The sequence below is a fragment of the Pongo pygmaeus genome, chromosome 18 (assembly GCF_028885625.2).
Source record: "Pongo pygmaeus isolate AG05252 chromosome 18, NHGRI_mPonPyg2-v2.0_pri, whole genome shotgun sequence".
Classification (NCBI taxonomy): domain Eukaryota; kingdom Metazoa; phylum Chordata; class Mammalia; order Primates; family Hominidae; genus Pongo; species Pongo pygmaeus.
This window is the reverse complement of record NC_072391.2, coordinates 75221489-75237293: the sequence shown is the minus strand read 5'-3', so window position 1 is coordinate 75237293 and position 15805 is coordinate 75221489. Positions and strand designations below refer to the sequence as shown.

Genomic DNA, 15805 nt, shown 5'->3' with positions numbered 1-15805 from the left:
ATCAAAGCTGAGTAGTCAAGTAACTTGCCCAGGTCATAAACAGGGGCTCAGGGTTTTGAATCCATGCAGTCGGATGGTCTGTGCACTGACCACACCACTACATAGTCCCTCCTCGAGAGGCCCTGGGGAGAATAGGTGAGATGTGAGTTTGACATGCTACACTCCTGGTGGTATCCCTGGGATATAAGGGTTTTGTCCTGGTAAAAGAAAAAAAAATCACAGCTGGGTGTGGTAGCTCACACCTATAATCCCAGCACTTTGGGAGGCCGAGATAGGCAGATTGCTTGAGCTCAGGAGCTCGAGACCAGCCTAGGCAACATGGTGAGATCCTGTCTCTAAAAATAATATAAATAATATTTTAATTATATTTTTATTATTTATATTTTACATTATTATTATTTTATATTATCATTATTATTATTATTTTTGAGACAAAGTCTCACTCTAGTCCCCCAGGCTGGAGTGCAATGACGCAATCACGGCTCACTGCAATTTCTGCCTCCCAGGTTCAAGCGATTCTCCTGCCTCAGCCTCCCCAGTAGCTGGGATTACAGGCACCTGCCACCACACCCGGCTAATTTTTTTATTTTTAATAGAGACAGGGTTTCACCATCTTGGCCAGGCTGATCTCAAATTCCTGACCTCAGATGATCCACCCACCTCTGCCTCCCAAAGTGCTGGGATTACAGGCGTGAGCCACCTCACCCGGCCAATAAAATTATAATTAGCTGGGCATGGTGGTGCTCTCCTGTAGTCTCAGCTGCTCAAGAGGCTGAGGTGGGAGGATCACTTGAGTCCAGGAGGCGGGGGCTGCAGTGAGTTGAGATAGTGCTACTGCACTCCAGCCTGGGTGACAGAGTGAGACACTCTCTCTCTGAAAGGAAAAAAAAAAAAAATCGGTGGAACCATCAGGGAACATCTCGGAAGCAGCTGGCATCATTCTGTTAGGAACATGAATGTGAAATTATTGAAATTTTCCAGGAATTTCTCCCAAGAGCTAGCAGCTGTAATAGACAGGTCTGCTGTTGCTATGCTTTCCTGCCTATGCCTTCAGATTGCTTTTAATGTGGTCTCACTGAAGCACTGGCCTTTCCTTTTCAGCATTCATCTCAGTTTGTCATGAATCCCTCATGTGTGAAATCATTTGATTACCCCGGTCTCCTCCACTAGCCCACAGGCTACCTGTACTTCCTTCTACGCCACCCGTGTCTGCATCTGATTGACCCGTGGGGCTCTCTCACGTGGAACTGAACAGACTCCTCTGCTTTTCACTCACCAGTGGAGTTGGGGTCTTTTCTACATCCAGAATTAACTTGCCAATGTTCCCTCGGTCGTGAATCCGCTGCATGGCCTCCTTCACCTGCGAGAAAAGGTGAGAAACAGAGGTGCTGGTTAGGCGAGATGTTGCCCAGTTAAAAAGGGGGCCTGGAAAACTCAAACTGTCAAGTGACCACCAGAGGGCGCTGCGGCTCAAGCTTAGTGGCTAAGAGGTGGATGTTGGACGTTGGGGTGCAATTACATTCTGGTTGTGCCATTCACAGACACTGATCTTGTGCAAGCATCTTCTGAGTCGAAAAAGTGAGGGTGACAGCTCTTGAAATAAGTAGATGAACATTTCTTTAAAGGGTGGGGGAAGGTTCTCTGGAGTTCTCAGAATTACATGCTGCAGGGTGGCAGGGTGCATTAGTCAGATTACATTTTGACCAATAAAGATATTTTCTGAAGGTCATCTGTGCCCTGCTTACTTCAATGTTATTTAACTCTAACTCACAGTTGGGCTAAACTGACCCATTACTCAAGGCTGAACTGAACTCAGGAAAATTCTCACGATTCTGGTTACTGGGAGGAAATGTTGTCTCTATCTAAGTGGAGTTTGCCCTCAACACTATAGTATTCTCCCCAGGAAAGAGGGCTTCCTGTTTCTTTTCAAATGTTGGGGGCTTGCCAGGCCAATAGGTGTCTCCTGGGACCCTCTGAAACAGCAAGGTTGCAGCAGAATCCAATTTGCATTTTGAGCATTTCATTCTGTTGCCATGTGGAATTCCAACTGTTGAGGTGGGGTTGGGGAGGGAGGCATGAGAGTTAAATGAAATCCAGAAAGGGCAACATGGAGCTTGGTGCTTGGTACAGGCCCATGCTCCACATCTCAGTGAAATCTGCATGGAAATGCAACATCTCTTGATTAAGAAAAAAAATTTTAATAGATCTAGCTGAAATATTTTTCCTGAAGTCTCAAATATTTAAAATTTGTGTTCATTCGGTCCAAAAATATTCATTAAATGTTGCTTCTAGCCTAGATGCTATGGTTAAACAAAATTAAAAAGTAAGATACAGTGCCTGCCTTTGAGGAACTCACCCTGTGACTGATTGATAGAACAGTGTTTGCTTGTATGAAAACCGAAGCCTTCTACACATTTGGATAACAACTTGACACAGCTATTAAAATGTTTGTATTCTAATTGCTTTTCTGGAACTTTATCCTAAAGACATAATTTAAATTATGGGGAAAAAAACTTATTACACAAAAGATACTTAATTACAGTATTGCTTTTTATGGCAAAACATTGAAGCAACTTATACGTCCCAGAGTTAAGGGGATGGCTAAGTAAACAATGACTCTCACATGTATCTACTGAAAGGAAATGATATGTGGCTGTTAAGATAAAGATATATACAGCTAATTACAAAGACTACACAGCAGAATTAAATGTTGTAATATTGCTAAATGAGAACTGACATGCATATTTAAAATGTTTTAATCTCTGTCTCCATAAAAACACACATATACTAAAAGAACTAGAAAGGGCTATGGATATATGATAAAACATCACGTAGAAGAAATGGATGCCTTTTAACTTCAGTGTCTGTCTGGTAACATATTATCAAATCAGTATTTAATATAACTGCATTTTTAAATGCAGTCTTTGGACAACCTGGCAGTGATCAGAGTCAGTCCATTTTTGGGGGGACAAGGTCTTGCTCTGTTGCCCTGGCTGCAGTAAAGTGGTACAATCACAGATCACTGCAGGTTTGACCTCCTGGTCTCAAGCAATCCTGCCACCTCAGCCTCCCAAGTAGCTAGGATTACAGGCAAGTGTCACCACGTGCTCAGCTAATTTTTTGCTTTTGTTGTTGTTGTTGTTGTTAGTAGAGATGTGGCTTTGCCATGTTGCCCAGGCTGCTCATGAACTTTTGGCCTCAGGTGATCCTCCCCTGTTGGCTTCCCCTAAGTGCTGAGATGACAAGCATGAGCCACTGTGCCCGGCCCTGATCTCTGACTAATAGTGTCATATGATTGTTAAATGTCTTGACCCTAATACATAATCCAGTAGATTCCTTTTATTTTTCTAGTGAGCTCTGCTTTTCAAAGGGTTTTCACATTTGATTCATTATAGCTACTACCCACCGGGAAGCTTCATATATTGTAGCAGACACCTTCTAAAATGGTTGTCAGTCATCCCCATTGCCTGGTACTCATCCCCTCCCCGTGAACGTAGGCTAGACCTAGTGACTTGCTTCTAAGCAACAGAATAGAGCAAAAGTGATGATATATCGCTTCCAAAATTAGGTAATAAAGGACCGTGACTTCCATCTTGCAGTCCCTCTTTCTCTGACTCTTGATGCTTCCTTGTTCTGATGACTCAAACTGCCATGTTGTGAGCTGCCCTATGGAGAGGTCCACATGGCAAGAAACTGAAGGCAGACCCCAGCCGACAGTCAGTGAGGAAGCAGATACCCTCAGTCCAAATGCCGGTGAGGAACTGAATCCTGCCAACAACCACAGAGAGCTTGGAAGCAGACCCTTCCCCATTTGAGACCACAGACCCAGCTGACACCTTTGTCAGAGGCATTTGAACCAGAGCAACTCCGTCCTGAGTGAGGGCTAGGAAAATGAGGCTGGGACTTGCTGGGCTGCATCCCCAGAGAGTTAGGTATTCCTAGCCTCTAGTTGCTCACGGTTAAGGGAACAGATTGATAATGTTTACTAAACAGACCCAGACTTGGGAGTGTCCTGATAACGATATCTCAATATCTTGAGAACAGAAGCATTCCTAATTTTGCTTTAAAGATAATAATATCAGGCCAGGTATAGTGGCTCACGTTTATAATCCCAGCACTTTGGGAGGCCAGGGCGGGCAGATCACTTGAGGTTAGGAGTTCAAGACCAGCCTGGCCAACATGGGAAAACCCCATCTCTACTAAAAATACAAAAATTAATTGGGTGTGGTGGTGGGTGCTTGTAATCCCAGCTGCTTGGGAGGCTGAGGCAGGAGAATTGCTTGAACCCGGGAGGTGGAGGTTGCAGTGAGCTGAAATCGCGCCACTGTGCTCCCGCCTGGGCAACAGAGCGAGACTGTCTTTAAAAAAAAAAAAAAAGAATTGATTCTTGCAAAATACAGTAATTAAGAAAATTAATCCTTTATCACAAACCCTTGTAGCAGAGCCCATCCCCTTGCTCTTTTTTTTTTTTTTTTTTTTTTGAGATGCAGTCTCACTCTGTTGCCCATGCTGGAGTGCAGTGGCATGATCTTGGCTTACTGCAAGCTCTGCCTTGTTAGCTAGGATGATCTTGATCTCCTGACTTTGTGATCCGCCTGCCTTGGCCTCCCAAAGTGCTGGGATTACAGGCGTGAGCCACCACGCCCGGCCCATGCTCTTTTTTTATCCTACATTTAAACAATCATTGTACCCAGGGTGAACGTGTTCCTCCTCTTACTTTCAGGAACGCCCTACTCTGTCTATGGCGTAGCTATTGTTTTACCACTTGACTTTCTTAAACTTGTTTTTGCTTTGCACTGTGGACTCGCCCTGAATTCTCTCCTGTGTGAGACCCAAGAGCCCTATCTTGGGATCTGGATTAGGACCCCTTTCCTGTAACACCCCGATTGCAGCCTTGTGAGAATCAAAGGACCAGCTAAGCTGTGCCCAGATTCCCCACTCACAGAAACTGGGAGATCATAAGTGCCTCTAAGTTTGTTGCGGGGGGCGGGGGGAGTTAAATGCAATAATAGATAATATATTCTTATCTCACATACATAATTATTACCTTGCAAAATTATCCCCATTTTACAGATAATGTACGCTGATGCTCAAAAATAGAAGCAATTTACCCAAAGATTACGTAGTTAATTGTGACAGAATTGTGGCTGGCACTCAGGGCTGCCAGACTTCAAAACCAGAGCTCTTTCCCAGTTCTGCCTAGTCCGTACTGCTTTGTTTGACTCTCTCTCAAAGGCAGAGGAATGAGGTAGGTAGTGTCTCACGTCATGGCTCTTCAGCATTCAGTTATTTATCACCCTGGCAAGTTATTAGCATCTGAAAACTCCTTGGAGACTAGGAACAACTTTTAAGCTGCCTCTCAGTAAGACAGAGCCCAGAGAAACTGAAAAGCTGTTTTCTCACCAGTTAAAGCTTATTGTGATGCTAGGAGAAAAAGCTCCCTGCAGGGCTGCCTCTAATCTGCATGCTTTTTGGATATTTCTTTCTGAAATGAACGGACTCCTTGAAGTCCCTTACGGAAAGGATGGATAAAGGATCAGCAGTATTTCCAAGAGGCATTTAAGTAGCCTGACCTCCTATTCACGCTGTGTGCATTTCTATCCTCTTGTTAGGCTGCTCTTGGAGCCTTTCTGATGACAATGTTGAAGGAAAGAAACGATACTGTTCTTGATTAACTCTTTCTTAGGCCACCATATGAGACCCTTTGCATAAGTTGCTTCCTTTTATCCACACACACCAAGCCTCTTAGAAGTGTCTGCATCAGTTTCACAGAGGAGAAACCCGATGATAAGCGGAGTTAAGCATCACAATGATTAGCTGAGTTAAGCACCACAGTTTCACAGATGAAAAACCCAATAATTAAAACATCCAAGGTTCTTGCCTCTGGTGCCCATCTGAAAGGTGGTGAGAACCATGGGGGATCTGAGAGGGCAGCTTCCCCTTCCTCTGTTGTCAACACCCAAACTGCTCTCAAATAACACCTTGGCAAAGCAAAGTCTGCACAAAAGAGACATTGCTCCCAAATTACCGTTTATAAGTGGAAGCACCCCGGCGGGGGTGACAGTGCCCAGAAGATAGTGGTGATGGGCTCCAGAAAGCTCAGTAGCATGTGGGAGACTTGTCTTCTCCGTTGGGACCACCAGAGGTGTTTTTTTAAATTTTTTTCTTTTAAAGTACTCTCCTGGTTAAAACCCTTCCCCATTGTATTCAAGAGAACTGTCTAGTAGACCTGCATTGCCTAGTACTATAGTCACTAGTCATTGTGGCAAGTGAGCATTTGAAATTTGGCTAGTAAAAATTGCCATGTGCTGTCAGTGTAAAATTCACACCAGACTTCACAGACTTAATCATCATAAAAAAGAATCCAAACCATTTCAGTAAGAGTTGGTGACATTTATTACATGTTGAAATAACAATTATTAAAATTTGTTTTTTGTAGTTTTGAAAATACGTCTAGAAACTAGAAAATTTAAAACTTTACATGTTGTTCACATAATTCTGCTGAACAGCACTGGACTGCACGTTTCTGGAGCTGGTAACTGTTGCCTTTTCTGGCTTCATTGCTTTTCTTCACCTCTTATCACACCCTCATGTCTACCACTTACGATGTATCTGAAGTTTACTGGGCTCTCTGCACTGTGTCTCTGTACGTCCGGGTCCCTTCCTGGAGTGCCCTGGTCCTGAGCTACCTTGGATTTGTCTTGCTGTTGTTGACTTGGATGTGAGCTCTTCTAAGTATTTGCCCTCCACACCCAACCTCACAGTCTCACCCAAGCACTTCTCCCTTCACACCTCAGTTGGCTAGTGATGCCAACCCTACCCCAGCCTTGTAAGTTACACATCAGCCTCTCCTCTCCATTGCAAATCAATAGAACAGTGCCATCTAAAAGAAATATAAAGCGAACCACAAATGTGGCTAAAATTTTTCTAATTAACCACGTCAAGAAATGTAAAAAGAAACTGGTGAAATTAATTTTAAGATATTTTCTTTAACCAAATATATCCAACATGTTATTTCAATATATACTCAATATAATGAAGTAATAATTTACACTTTTTTGGGGGAGACTGTTTGGAATCTAGGGTGTATTTTACACTGCGAGTAAATCTCAATTCAGATGAGCCACACTTGAAGTCCTCATTGGCCTCCCATAGCTCATAGCTACCATACTGGGGATTGCAGCTCTATACGGGCAGGACAATGGTGTCTACCTCAGAGTCCATAGTGCAAAAGGACATCTGTCACACAGTAGCTTCTAGGATGAATGAATGAATGGAAAAGTGGATATGTGGAGAAAGTGAGACGTCATGTGGCTGAGCCTCACCTAGAGGTCTTTGTCCTGCCTACCCCACATCCTAGAGCCCCTGGCCTGGGCAGCTATCTCTTGGTGGCCTGCTCAGTGCAGCCTGGGTGGCCCAGCAGAGTCTGTTCATAATCAGGACCATGGTCCCACACCCAGTCTGGGACGCCACTGCCAGCTGCGTGGCTGGCCATATCTGGTCTCGACAGCTGGATTTTCCAGGGCTGGGATTCTGGATTTACTCAGGCCATTTCCAACAGAGCTGGTTTCCCATCCAGACAGTGGAGGGAGGAAATCTGAGTCATGTCATTCAAGCACCTCAAGATGCCAACATTCTAAGCTCAAAGGACATCTGGACTTTCTCTGACACTTCTGGTGTCTGGGAGGCCAATTTGACAGCATCCCAAGTGTATTGTGGCAGGAGGCATTGTGGCAGGAGGCAGTAGGAACATTCCAGGGCTGAATCCTGGCTCTGCTTTGAGTTGGTAACATCATTCCAACAACTGGCTTCCTCTCTCTGCATCTCATCTTATGTGAATGATAATAGCTATACTCATTCGTTCACTTATTCATTCATTCATTTATTCATTTGTTCAGTCATTCAACAGAACCAAAGCCCTGGGCCAGGAGCTGGCTGAAACAGATGTTCTCCGTCTGTCCTGGGGGAATCACAGTTTCCCATATAAAATAGGCTTATCATAATCATTAAAAAAATGTGGTACAGCAGGGCAGGGTGGCTCACGCCTGTAATCCCAGCACTTTGGGAGGCCCAGGTGGGCGGATCACCTGAGGTTCGGAGTTCAAGGCCAGCCTGACCAACATGGAGAAACCCTGTCTCTACTAAAAATACAAAATTAGCCAGGCGTGGTGGTGCATGCCTGTAATCCCAGCTACTCGGGAGGCTGAGGCAGAAGAAACGCTTGAACCGGGGAGGCAGAGGTTGTGGTGAGCTGAGATAACGCCATTGCACTCCAGCCTGGGCAACAAGGGCGAAACTCCATCTCAAAAAAAAAAAAAAAAAGTGCTACAAAGGGAGTGAGTAGTGTTCCATGATGGAGAATAGATGGTGAGGGGTTGGGGGAGAGTGACCTATTTAAACAAGATTCCTGGGGAAAGCAGACAGAATGACCTCACGCTCCCAAGCCATCCATTCCCTCATCTCCAGAACCTGAGGATATATTTGTTACCTGACATGGCAAATGGACTTTGTAGAAGTGACTAAGCTAAAAATCTGAGATGGGGGATTATCCTGGATTATCTGGGGGCTCCCATGGAACCACAATGATTCTTGCAAGAGGGAGGCAGGAGAGTTTGGGTCAGAGAGGAGGTGATGGGACAAGGGAAGCAGAGTGCGGAGTGATGCCCTTGCTGGAGGGACCGTGAAGCAAGAAAAACGCACATGGCCTCTGGAAGCTAAAGAAGGGAAGGAAATAAATTCTCCCCTAGAGGCTCCATGAGGAACACAGCCCTGCTGACACCTTGAGTTTTGGGCTTTCAGAACTGTAAGATAATACTTCTATGTTATTTAAGCCACTACGTTTGTGGTCATTTGAACAGCAGCTTACAGGACACTAATATAGGTGGGTTTAAGGAGGTGATGGGTGAGACCTGAAGAGCAGGAAGGAGTGAGCCATGGAAAGAGCTGAGCAATAGGGATTCAGGGAGAGGGGGAGCATATGCTTTGGCTCCAGGTGGATCTGAATCCCACATGGGATTCTCTAAGAGGAGGCCAGAGTGGTGGAGAAAAATACAAGGGCAGGTGGAGAGGAAGTCTGGAAGTGGAGAGTGTGGCAGATCTTGAAGTCCCTAACCAGCCACTATTTGCACCATGGAAGGCCCTTTTGTAAGACTTTCGGTTTTGTTCTGAAGGTCTTCATGTATTGCGAAGACTTCCTCTTTGCTAGTGAGACAGCTCGTCTCTGATTGCTTCAAATGATTTCTGTGCTGGGAAGTATCACAGAGAAGTGAACATCACCTTCCCATGGCTTCCCCAGTATTCCCGTTTACCAAATGCATATGCCTTTCCTGTGAGGACCCCAGCCTGTACTGTGGAGCCATGGAGTCTCAGGAGGGATCCAGGCTCCTGCATTCTCTGACTGCGTGACTTCGGGCAGTTCCCCCAGCCTCTGTGACACTGTGGGATTTTTCCCCCTTTATTTTCTACAAAGTGGAGGTAAGGTTTTGTATCAGTTTCCTATGATTACTGTAACAGATGACCACCAACAGTGACTTGAAGCACAAATTTATTATCTTGCCGTTCTGGAGGTCAAAAGTTTGAAATGGGTTTTACAGGGTTAACATCAAGGCTCCGGCAGGGCTGCATTCCTTCCTGCATTTGTTTCCAGGGAGGAATTCATTTCCTTGACTTTCCTATCTTTAGAAGAAGCTCTTGCATTTCTTTGCTTGCATTTCCCTCCCACCCTCTTCAAAGCCCGCAGGGTAGACCTTCAAATCTCTCTGACTCTCGCCCTCATCCTGCCTCCCTCTTTGAAAGACCCAGGAGGATCTCCCCATCCCCAAATCCCTAACTTAATCTCATCTGTAAAGTCCATTTTTCCATGTGAGGTACCAGATTCACAGGTTCTGGGGATGAGGATGTGGGCATGTTTGCGTGGTATTATTCTGCTCGGCCCAGGTTCTCACCCACCTAATAGAACTGCCGTGAAGATTGAGGCCCAATGTCTGTTAAGCATCTGACACAATTACTGGCTCCAGTAGAAGCTTCTTTAGGAGAAACTTGAGGATCTAACGCCCTCTACTGGATTTCTGAAAGTCATCTATGTCCTCCTCACCCAGAACCCTAAGATTGTTTCTTTCTTGTTTTGTTTTTGAGGCAGGATCACTATCTGTTGTCCAGACTGGAGTGCGGTGGCATGATCACAACCCACTGCAGCCTCCACCTCCTAGGCTTAAGCAATCCTGCCTCAGCCTCCCAAGTAGCTGAGAGGCACGAGCCACCATGCCTAGCTATTTTTTCTGTTTTTCTTTTTCTTTTTCTTTTTTCTTTCTTTTTTTTTTTTTAAGTAGAAACAAGGTTTTGCTGCGTTGGCCAGGCTGGTCTTAAACTCCTGGATTGAAGCCATCCTCCTGCCTTGGCCTCCCGATGTGCTGGGATTACAGGCATCAGCCACTACTCCCGGTCTATTTCTTTCTTTATAGGATGGTCCCGCCTACAATATACTCAAGGCCACCTAATAAAAGGTAGTATCCAACTGGGTTCTGTTTGACTCCCAAGTCCAGAGGAGAGATTCTACTCTGAGACCTGGGCCCCACTTAGAGGGGCCTACCCTGGCCTTCCTCTGCCTGCATCCCTACCTATGCCTGCACCCCTACTTATGGCTCCCTTTGGTTGGAGCCAAAGGGACAGCCATGCAAAGCAAACAGTCTCCCCCAACACATACACTTCTAGACCATGCTTTGGGTTCCTGGCCTTCCAGAATTCTATTCTCAAATGGCCCCAAGACCACATGGGGACTTTTTCCCACTATGTGGGCAGGACCCCTCCTGTTGGTGTGGGTGGGACTCTGGGGTGGAGACAGAAGGGGGCTGACCATGGGCTGGGATCCTCCATTTGCACTCTTGCCCAGGGCCCTGCAGATGTGAGGGGTGGGTTTGGCTACAGGACACAGTGATTACGTGGCATGACTGGCAGGTTCTGGAAATGAGGATATGGGTATGACATAGAGACTGAGGAGAGAAAGAATTAGAGATAACTCACAGCTGACCAGGAGGACTATGATGCTCTAGACACACTAGTCAGAATGGGGCACCCAGTGAGGCATTTATCACAATGCAATGATGATAATGACAAAAATGATGACAACAATATTCATATCTGTATAGCATTCCCGTCTTTCCTGAGCTTCATTTTGGAACAATAAACCTTAGGTTCGAGATGCTAAGTGTTTCACCTAAGGTGACACAGCTGATAGTGTAGGAGCTGGGAGTAAGGTCAGAAGACAGGAGGCCAAGCCCAGGCTTTCCAATTAGACCTGGTTTCCCCTCCAAGGAGAAGAGGCTGCATTCACATCTAGTGTTGTGTTTGAGATCCTGGCTGGGCATCCGGGGAAAATGGCAGGAAATGCCTGGGTACAGGGCTTAGGAGAGAGAATGAGGTTGAGGAGGCCAATCTGGGATCATCCTAAGTTGAAAAAATATGCGTGGTGCCACCTAGATGTTGTAAGTCATGGACTGATCCAGTCCCTGATGAGAAGAGGGCCACGGAAACCTTGGAGAACGCTGGTTTCTTCTCCCACCCCCACCTCTAAAATGTAAATCAGAGACTGGAACAGGCCCAGGAATCTAAGAGCCAGGAGTAAGGCAAGGTGAGGGAACAAGAAGGTGAACAGATCCAAGGGAGGAAGGAGAAAGACTGGCAGGAGGCCCTTGAACCCGGGTCATGGTGATTTAGAGAGGGCTGACTCAGTAAAGCGGAGTGGGCAGGAGCTAGATCACAGTGCACGGAGGAGAACCCCCCCTTGGTGACAGCCTGGAACTCCTGTCTCCAACTTTTTTGCTTCTCTGTGAATAGACACGCAGCCAACAAAGACTCTTGTTCCTCAAGCCCATCCTTTTTGAAAACTGCCCCATCTGCTTCCCTCAAGGTTAAAGACAGACAACAGCACAGAAGCTGCAGTATCCTGATAGATGCTCTCAGAAAAATTTATTTAAAAATATTTCACTCTGGCCGGGCCGGTGGCTCATGCCTGTAATCCCAGCACTTTGGGAGGCCAAGGCGGGCAGATCACGAGGTCAGGAGATTGAGACCATCTTGGCTAACACGGTGAAACCCCGTCTCTACTAAAAAAATACAAAAAATTAGCCGGGCTTGGTGGCGGGCACCTATAGTCCCAGCTACTCGGGAGGCTGAGGCAGGAGAATGGCAGGAACCTGGGAGGCGGAGCTTGCAGTGAGCAGAGATCGCACCACTGCACTCCAGCCTGGGCAACGGAGTGAGACTCCATTAAAAAAAAATTTTCACTCTGTGTAGCTAGACTTATTAATGCAGAATTCCTGATTATTTAACCCCAGTGGATTGCAACCCACTGGAGTTGAACTCATGCCATCGGTTCATGCTCTCAATGAAGTCGGCTGGTGTTCAATACTCAGCGCGTGACCCATGGGGAAAATTTAATTGGCTCACCCCATGCAAGCAGAGGAGCAGTAGTCACAGTCATTTCTCGGCAGTAGTTATAGTCATTTCTGTCTGCAATGAAATTAGGAGAGGTGGGGTGGCTGGAAGCCTCAATTAGGGCTGAGGAGGGCTCCTGGGCTGCAACCTTGGGGTCTTGGTTATCATTAGAGGGTTCCTCCACTCATCCATTCTCTGGCCCCTGTTCATTCCCCCATTGACTGTATCTACTGGGCTCCTTGTCCCATGGCTTCCAGTTGGCTTGGCCAATGAGAGATCCTGGTAGATCAGAAAACAGGAGGAAGGAGAATGAAGATATTTCCCTCTTCATTCCTGCCTTGTGATGGGTCTCTGGAAGTAGCTATGCCTCTTCACAACTACAGCTCCTGCAAAGTCCTAGCTTTCTCTCCGCAATCTGGTAACGCCTTTCCTTCCTCATGCCCCTTCAGGCCCAGGATGGGTAATATCTTCCTACTGTGGCTAGTTTCTGGGCATCTCAACATCCCTGTTGAGTTGGTTTCCTTAACTCTGATACCTTTAGAACCCCAGCTAAGTGTGCTGCTTGCTTCCTGCCAGGGTACTGACTGATATATTTGGCTCTAAGCTTTTTTATTCAACAAATACACTGAGTGTGTACTAACTGTTAAGCCCTGGGAAGACAATGGCAAGCAAGCCAACCCCCTACAAGACCCCCTGAGCTGGTGAGGCTTTTACAGTCTCATGGAGCCAAGGGCTTCATCCAAGAATGACTCAAACAAATGTAACATTACCACTTGGTAAGATGGTGTTATGAGGATGTGGATGGGGATTTGACCTGGTTGGGAAGATCAGGGAATGCTCTCTCTGAAGAAGTGATAATTGAGCTAGGATTTAAAGGATGGATGGATTTAGCTGTGGCAAGAGGAGAGAGAGAAGACAATTCCAAGCAGAGGAAGTAGAATGTGACAGGAGAGACTGAAAAAAGCCAGTGGCCTTGAGGACAAAAGAGCAAAAGTCAAGGTGGGGCAAAATTCTGGAAAGTAGTTGGGGACTTTGGTTACTACATTCCAAAGAGTTTCCATGAATGTGGTTGCAAATCTAGAACCTCCTATCTCCCCTCACCTACCTGAGTGGTTAGTTCCTTCCCACTTGGGCCACGAGGGTTAATAATCCTCAATCTTTGTTTGGGGCTTCATTTAGTGCTTTATAATAGCCAACTTCCTTTTCAATGGTGTGAAAGGCACAAAATCATTAGGGTACAAATGACACCACTTAATAACCATAGCACTTGGCTTGTGCTATGAATGATAATAAGCATAGCCATGTAAAAAGGGGGAAAAATCAAGAGGGGCGTAATTCCATGGATCACTACGCCTGTTAGATGATAAAAGCTTTGAAAAAGAAGAAATGAGTAATACTATAATTAAGAAACACATCTACCAAAGTCATCTCTGAGATATTCCTCATATTAACAATATCTATCTTTGGGAGGGATTGATGATTATCTAAAACACAAAGTGGGTATTTAAATGTGACACATTCATTGCAAGTAGGCTTGAGATCTGGAATTTCTGGCTTCTGCCAAGTAGCTTCTGGAGTCTAAAGTGCGTGAGCCCCAAGATTCTGACCCAGATGGAAGAGTGACTGGAAAAGTAGAATGTCAGGAACCATGAATTAATCCACTGGAAGGGTAGAGAAAGGATTCAAACACTCAACTCCCTCCTTTTTAGAGCAGCTGCATATTGGGTCTTTGCAATAATGCAGGGCATAGACTAGGCTGGGACCAAGGAGGTGACTGGGGTGCAAAATTTAAGGAGGTGTCCCTTGTCTGAGTCACACAAGTGCAGGATCAGCACCTGAAAGTGAGCACTGCCTTATATTTTATACCCTAGCTGTCTCTGTTGACTAATCATTGTCTTGGTCCTGCAAGGATGGTTATTATTTTTAAAGGAATGGGAGAAACATTCAACCAGCTATTATAAGGGGAGTACCTACTTGGCAACAGGTTAACTAATGGGATTCTTCAAGAGGATTTTTAAAGGGGCTATTAGTAGGAACACTGGCTTACAAGAGGCAGAATGTTCTTCGAAGGAGAAGAGAAAGCAAAAAGCAAGGCAGTGTAATCCGGATGAAGCAACTGTTCCTTTTGTCCTGCGTCCTTGGATGGTACTTATTCTCTTGATCCAATATACATCATGGTCATAAGGGGTTCATATGAATTAAACATTGAACCAAGAGCCAGAATGTTCTGCAGAAATCGATCTCATAATGAAACCAAACTATATATTCTTGTCTTATTGTGTTTTGAACTAAAGCAGAGGAAAAAAAAAATCTGGTGAATTCCCTCCAATGTTTGTGTTAGTTAACAACACTCCACAGTGCTGGATTTGGGTGGTTGAATAGAAATGAAGTGGACACTCAGGGGATGCTGATTCCTGCATGGGAGTGAGACCTGGGGAAGAGGATAAAAGACATGTGAGGTACTTTCACTTCTGGAGATGTTCAGTCTCTCAGAAAGACCTGCGGAAAAATATCTGTTGTGCAGTGTGTAAGAGAGATGCTTGAGGTGTGATGGGCACAGAAGAGGAAGCAATTTATTTGTTATGGGAGAAGGATGAAAACCAGAGGAAGCTGCTGAGAGGAAGTAACTTGAGTAGAAGTTGGTCACTCAGCCAAACGGAGGGACATATAAATAACCCAAGAAGGCCAGGCATGGTGGCTCATGCCTGTAATCCCAGCACTTTGGGAGGCTGGGCAGGTTGATGACTTCTGCCCAGGAGTTTGAGGCCAGCCTGGCCAACACGGCAAACGCTCATCTGTACAAAAAATAAAAAATTAGCCAGGACTGGTAGCACATGCCTGTAGTCCCAGTTACTTGGAAGGCAGAAGAAGGAGAATCACTTGAGCCTGGTGGGCAGAGATGGCAGTGAGCTGAGAGCACGCCATTGTACTCCAGGCTGGGTGACAGAGCAAGCCCCTGTCTCAAAAATAAATGCATTAATAACCCAAGGAAATATTGCTCTACTAAGAGAATGAGGGGTTAAAGTAACAACCCGAGCTCCCACCACTCCTGCAATTCCACACGACAATGGTAGAACTATAATTATTTTATAATTATTATAATTATAAATTTTATATTATAATTATAATTATAGTAATTATATATAATTATTTTATTTATTTTATTTTTTTGAGACAGAGTCTCGCTCTGTCGCCCGGCTGGACTGTAGTGGCCCAATCTCAGCTCACTGCAACCTCCGCCTCCTGGGTTCAAGTGATTCTCCTGCCTCAGCCTCCCGAGTAGCTGGGATTACAGGCACATGCCTCCACACTCAGCTAAGTTTTGTATTTTTAGTAGAGACAGGGTTTCACCATGTTGGCCCGGATGGTCTCG

The 15805-nt window shown here is 45.4% G+C and overlaps 1 protein-coding gene across 1 annotated transcript in view; it reads right to left on the bottom strand.

The window, feature by feature from the left end:
• VAT1L (vesicle amine transport 1 like) overlaps positions 1 to 15805 on the bottom strand; it is a 192433-nt gene that overhangs the window by 6929 nt on the left and 169699 nt on the right. Inside the window, exon 8 of the mRNA XM_054454878.2 lies at positions 1277 to 1360. Within this exon, the coding sequence (XP_054310853.2) occupies positions 1277 to 1360 (84 nt within the window). The remainder of the gene's footprint in view (positions 1 to 1276; positions 1361 to 15805) is intronic.